Raw genomic sequence first — 7109 nt, 5'->3', positions numbered from 1 at the left:
AACTGGGATATGGGAAAAGAGAAGGGAAAGAAGGAGAAATTATGTATGTATGTATATACAGGATAGCTAACATAGTTGAATTGCTGTCTTCTATCACTCTACAGAATGAAACCGTTAATGATTACTTGTTTGATGGATCTTGTATGTCTATTTGTTTTCTTGAGAAACCACTTTTAAGATATCAATAAGTAATACAACAACCATTGTTAATTTCCTACAACTTTGTAACTCTGTTTTGTTTGTATTGTTCTTATGCTATTTTGTAAATTGATGTCTGTTTGTTAATATGTTTTCCTTTTCTTATATCTTAAAATAAATAAAAGAAAACTGCAGACCAATATCCTTGATGAAGCCAGATGGAAAATTCCTCAATAAGACATTTTGAAATAGGATGCAAGAAATTATTAAATAGGTCATACTTTATGGCTAAGTTGATTTCATACCAGGATGCAAGGACCTTAGAACGCATAAATCAATAGCAGAGTATACATAGGATGAAGGATAAAGGAGATCACAGGATAAAGGATGAAGGATAAAGGAGATCACATGATCATTTCAATAGAAATGAAAACCTCTGACATAATCCAACATCCATTTGTGATAAAAAACGCTTTGATCAAAATAATTAGAGAAGGACCCTAACTCAAATTAATTAACAACAATCTCACAGCTAGAATCAAAATAACTAGAAAAAAAAAAAAAGTATTGCCTCTAAAATCAGGAACAAGAATATCCACTGTCACTACTCCAATCAATCTAGTACTCAAAACTGTAGCCCCTGTTACTAAATTTTTAATGAAGAACTTACATAGAATTTTTTTAAATGAATTTTTAAAAAATTAATTTTTATTATCACATGTTTTCAGTACATAAAGTTTACATTTCTTCTGGGGAGTTGGTACATGAATACAGTGCGTCATAATTCTTTTCTCATCCCCTACCCCTCCATCCTTTAATCCCTATCTCTATTATCCACTGCCTAATTTTGTTTATTATTCATAATCATATCTTAATGTCTAATAGGATTTCTGAATTTATGATAATTATATATATTTTATTTCCATATTTGAACCTATATATATGTGAGATCAAAGGAGATTGTGTTGCAAATAAGTAATCTGAGGTTTGAAATGTCATTAAGTTGACTAACACAACACAAATATTGTAAGAGGTAGCATATTTATTTAGCTTATGAATAGGCAGCCCCCAAGAGAAAGGGCTGACATGGAGGGGGGATAGTTTCCTGCACTGTCAAGAATTAAAACAAGAATAGACTGTGAAACTCAATATTTGAATGGAAGGAGTTTCTCAGGCAAAGCAGAATGCAACCCTTCCTTATATGCAAGATTAAATGTCCAGGAACTTAGAAATGCAAAACAACCGGGGTTTTAAAAATTGGCTTTCTTTTACCTCTGCACACAGAGTAACTGGCTTAGAGATTCTGAACATCATGGGACCACCTCTGATAGATGGTTATTATATGCTGAGCTGATTCCTGCACTTTATCCATCCATAAAAGATTCTGAAGTAAAAGCCCACGTGCCCCCACTTCCTGGGTTTCCCCCAACCATGGTTACTGGGAGCTTTTTGGTTTTCTTCTATACTTCCAACAAACACTTTTGTACCCTCTTTTCTGCCAACAGTTTTGTTCTTCAATTTTTTGAGACAAAGAGCTTGGCTTGTGTGGTGATAGCTGCTTTAGTTGTAGTTTGTCTGCACCAGTTTGTATGTACTAGTTTCCTCAAATGAATGTATTTATTATGTGTCACAAATATGTACCAATTAAAAAAAGAAAATTTACAATGAGAATACAAACCCTTTCTTCTAAATGTCTGCATCTTCTAGCAGAACATAGGAACATTATGCTCAAGATTTAGCCTGAAGTCTACACAGTGGTGATTCTCAACTGACACCAGGAATTAAACATTAAACAGGTGAATATAATTCATTAGTGGTTGTCCCTCAGAATGCAAAGCCTTTGACCGCCTTGAGTAAGCACATTGACCTCTGTCCTGGAGAATGTGTAAGTGAGTACAAAACCAATAATACATTTTGTGACTTTAAAGTTATAATTATGAAAACTGTCAGGACAACAAAGGGATTTATTACATTTGATCTTCTCTTAAGAAAACAAGAATTGCACATAATCAACAAAGTCAAAATTCTGTGAATTCATTGTGGTCATACATTTTTAAGAATATACAAAAGAATTGTGTTTTTAAACTATATACTGTGACCAACTTCTGTGTGTCCAATAACGATCTCTGTAGTAAGACAGGTTACATAGGAGAAATTGTTTCTGTTCCTTTTGCTTTGACTTTTAATTTTTAATATGATGAGAGGAAAATTTTGAGGACGTGGTGCTACCTTTCACTCTGAACTCTCCACTGTGGCATGTTGGCCTCTCCAGGGAATCAACACACACCTGCACACTCTCTTGGTCCCTGGGAGGCTGTTGGTCTTGAACTATTAGTAGAGTTGGAAGTACCTGAAAAAGCAGCCGATTATAACCTAGACAGACCTGTAGCTTCTGGTAATTCAAGAAAGGTATGGTTAAATATGACAGTGTCATCTTACATCTTCACTGAGGAATAAACAGACAGGTAGTTTTAGGCACTCCCTCAAGGCCAAGAGAATCAGAAAATGGAACGGTCTCAGCAGTTAAAATGAGTATTCTAGGATAGGAGGGCTGAGAAATTATAAAATGATTAGTGTCTGCTATAAAGGCATTTAAATTGTCCTTTAAATTGAAAAGGAATCACTTAATATTTCTAAAACTAAATATTTTTATTATATCTATGAAGACATAATCTGTGCCTATTGTGGAATTTCTCAAGCCACTAGCTCTTATTTCTGTTTAGGGCTTTCCTGTTCCCCAGTAATTTACAGCTTTCCTCTCCGTTTTTGCCTTTTGGAAAGATAGGTCATCCAGTGAAGATTTTCTAAGAATAAGTAATATCTGTGAAAAAGGAGTTCAGAAAGTGTCTGTCCCACCTTCCTTTTTTGTTATACCTTAGGGAAGGGAAACTCCTGGCCTTGAATATGTGCAGAGGACTCAAGAGTAAGTGGGGTTTTTGAAGGTACTCACTGTAGAGCTGAAAATGTAGAATTCTGGGGTATGACAGGATGAAATCCCTGGGAGGAAAGAGAGAATGACCTTGTGAGTTTACTCATCTCCAGTTCTGCTTGCCCAGCAATGCGATTGGCATGGACCGCTTAGACCACAGTGTGCCTGGCTTCATCCTGCTGTCATCCCATACTGCAAAAACTCTGTGGGCATCTAATCCAGACCCTAGTGCCAAAGCCTCCCAAAGAAAGTGAAAAGCAAAGAAAGTGAGCCCGAGGGCTCAGGAATGTGACAGAAACCTCTACAAAATTTATGGGCCTTGCAAAGTTGATAAGCCAGGTAACTTTTAATATGGAATTTCACAATTAAGTGAAATACATGTTGTTTTTCACTTCTAAATTTGCTTAATTTAGTGTTACATGTTTTCTTAATCTTTGTAGAATTCTGTCAGGTTGGGTCCTCTTTTAAATATATGTCGTTCTTGATTTTTATTATTGCCATAAGTCCTATCCATCGTTTAGGGATTATTGTGAATTTATTTTCAGTTCTATTAATTAAAAGCTGATTATGCTTTTTAATAGCCACAAAGTAAAAGTGTTACAGTCTTACATTTACTACAAAGATGAAGATTGGAATTATAACATGGAGATGACACACATTCTTGTATTGTATAATGTTGTAGGGGTTTTTCCTTTTAACTTTGCTTTTTAATTATAGTTTCATCCTAAACAGCATATTTAATTGCAAAATCATGGCTGTACTCTACCTATTTTTTGTATATTACTCTCGTTCAAACAATTCTCTTTTAATTGTGAAAATAACACCTTCAGTCATGAAATTTGCACCAGATCTCTAGATAAATAGATGATAGCTACATAGCTAAATAGCTACATAGCTAGCCAGATACATAGATAGATAGATATATAGATAGATGATAGATAGATAGATAGATAGATAGATAGATAGATAAGCAGTTGTCAGTTTCGTTACAAAATTGATTTGGGTTTCCTTACTATGTCTTTTTATTCATTTGTAAGTATGGAAGATCTGCCCATGTTCGATGGTAACTCAACATTGAGCAATAAGTTTATTTATTCTCCCCTGTCATCTTTTGGTCTGTGATAGCATTAATTCTACTACACTTTTTGACTGAACCTTGAAGTAAGCATTTCATTACCATTTTAGCATAGTTTAAAAATTGTTTTGATAAAGGAGTTCTAAGTTGAAGGGATTCACTGAAGGCTTGAATTGCACTATGAACATTCAAATGCAACAAAAATGGCATCTGCACATATTTGTAGATTTGAATGAAATAGCATCTGCACATATTTGAAGATTTGCAAAGTCTGCACATATTTGGAGATTTGAATGATTATTACATTGTGTGGGAGTAACAGAAACAATATACTTTAAATGCCTATGCAAAAATTTGTATTAGAAAGTAGTTTGAGGTGAATAAAAATGAAAGGAAAGGTTATAATAATTTGTGACATACCACTGCAGCATTATTTTTTCAACAAAATGCTACAATGTTATAAAAATAGTATTATGAAGAATTTTCCAAGTGAGAATTATTCTTAATAGGTAATCCGTTATTTCCATCTCCCTCGATGTGCATCTTTCAATCTTTGCTCACAGATTGATTTGTAAAGTTTCAAGTTTTGATATTACCAAGTTGTATAGAAAGGGTTGTTCTTAAACAATCACAGTAAGAATGACACACAGGAATGTTCTTTTATCAAGTTACCACGATGGACTTACTTATTTGTTTTATGACCCAAGGCGGACATAAACAAGTGAAAACATCTTCCCAAACCCCAACTCCCAGTGATCATCCTCTGTTATGTTTTGTTTTGTTTTGTTTTGTTTTTGTCTTTTTGAGACAGGGTCTCACTATGAAGTTTAGGCTGGGCTTGAGCTCATTTTGTAGCCCAGGCTGGTCTCAAACTAGCAAGGATCCTCCTGCCTCAGCCTCCCAAGTGCTGGGATTACACACGTGTGCCACAACGCCTGGCCAGTCATCCTCTGTTACGTATTTCTGTGAATTTAATTTTTATAGATATCGTATATGTGAGATTATGTCATAGTTATCTTTCATTTGTTTCATTTAAAGGTTCAGAATGCTTCAGAACAAAAATTAACCTCTCCACGGATCCTTTGATTAATACAAGTGGAATAATTTCTCTATCTCTTGATCATTTGAACTACTTACCCACACAAATTTAAATACTGTAATCAGTTGGAAAGATACTCATTCATCTGTGCCATTTTCCCCCTCTAATGTTGATCTCTAAAATTAAAAAAACAGGTATTAGATACTATATGTTTTTTATCTTTGAAGTAAAAAATATTTGTCAAGTATTCTATATAAATTACTATGTTCACCAATATATTACTAGAAAGATGAATATGAAAAACATTCCATGATTCTACAGCTGAACACAGCCAGTAAAACTAGTGATGCCATTGTCAAATACTAGTAATTTCCACCCCAGTACCTTTATTCTCCTTGGTATCCCAGGAATGGAAGCCATCCACACCTGGTTATCAATTCCTTTCTGACTTGTTTACCTGTGTGCACTCATGGGAAATTTCTCTGTTCTTTTTATTGTCAAAACAGAGTCCAACCTGCATGAACCCATGTACTTTTTCCTCTGTATGCTCTCTGTGGCTGACCTAATCATCTCAACTACTGCTATGCCTAAAATCCTCAGCATTTTTTGGTTCCATGATAGAAAGATCTATTTTGAAGCCTGCCTTTTACAAGTATTTCTCATTCACTCACTATGCAGCATGGCCTCAGGATTTATTTTGGCCATGGCCTTTGACCGCTATGTAGCAATCTGCAGTCCTCTGAGACATTCTATTATTCTGACACACAGAGTCATCAGGAATATGGGACTAGCTATTGTTTTTCGGGGGGCATTACTTTTTAGTCCTCAGCCATTCATGCTGCGGTGGCTTCCCTACTGCAGAACTAAGGTCATTCCTCATACATACTGTGAATTCATGGCCCTGATCAAGCTTGCCTGTACAGAGACACAGATCTGCAGGATTTATAGCTTAACTGCTGCCTTCCTAACTGGTGGATTAGATTTCATGTTAATCATTTGTTCCTACATTGTTATTCTTTACACTGTGTTCCATCTTCCATCCAAGGCAGCTCGACTCAAGACCTTGGGCACTTGTGGATCCCATGTTTGTGTGATTTTAGTGGCCTACACCCCAGCCTTTTTCTCCTTCCTTACTCACAGGTTTGGGCACAAAGTGGCTCCTTCTATTCATATCTTTGTGGCAAACGTCTATCTCCTTGTTCCACCCATGGTGAACCCACTGATCTATGGCATAAGAACCAAGAGAATCAGAGAACGTTTTCTCCAAGTCTTAACATCTCTCAAATTCTGATGTAACTAAATCTTCCCGTAACATTTTTCTGTGACTTATGAAAACAAAGTCATATGCTCATACATCTGATCATTTTAACTGACTTTGCCATATACTATGTGACACCGTCTTGGTTAGAATGGAATACTTTCATATCTAAAATACTGAATAGGGTAACAAAAGGTAGTACTCAAGACTATTTTTGCTGAAGTCTACTTAATTTTGATTTCCAAAACAGCCACCTATGGTACTGCTTGTGTTGATCTCTATCAGACAGCTGTCTGTGACTGTTTTCTTAATGGTAAGTAGTCATGTTGATATTTCAGAAAATAATCTTGAGACTTTAAAAAGATTTCCTTTTCAATGCTTGTTCTTATGAAAGATACCACTTTGCTACTAATTTAAAGCAAAAGGTTTCTGTATCTTCAGAATACTGTCTGTAACATAGCAGTCAACATAATTAAAGGTGAAAGAAAAAAATTTAAGAATTCCTGCTTGTGGTTTGGTGTTACTAACGCTAACTTATTATGATTTTGACAAAGTTTAAAATTATAAAGTATTATCCAGCTACATAAATTAAAATAAAATCCAGTGTTTTAAACTAGAATTAGTTCAATCCTTTAAAGTTCTATATTAGGGGCTGGGGATTTAGCTCAGC

General features: G+C 35.1%; 1 protein-coding gene across 1 annotated transcript; it reads left to right on the top strand.

Moving 5' to 3' along the window:
- Positions 1–5527: 5527 nt before the first annotated feature.
- On the top strand, positions 5528–6472 carry LOC102029734 (olfactory receptor 52D1-like). The gene is given in 1 exon segment (XM_013511726.1): positions 5528–6472. A coding segment is annotated over 1 exon segment (945 nt).
- The last annotated feature ends 637 nt before the right edge of the window (positions 6473–7109 follow it).

Source organism: Chinchilla lanigera, unplaced genomic scaffold (assembly GCF_000276665.1).
Source record: "Chinchilla lanigera isolate Chin_1 unplaced genomic scaffold, ChiLan1.0 scaffold00013, whole genome shotgun sequence".
NCBI classification, from domain to species: Eukaryota; Metazoa; Chordata; class Mammalia; order Rodentia; family Chinchillidae; genus Chinchilla; species Chinchilla lanigera.
This window is presented reverse-complemented; position numbering and strand designations above follow the sequence as displayed.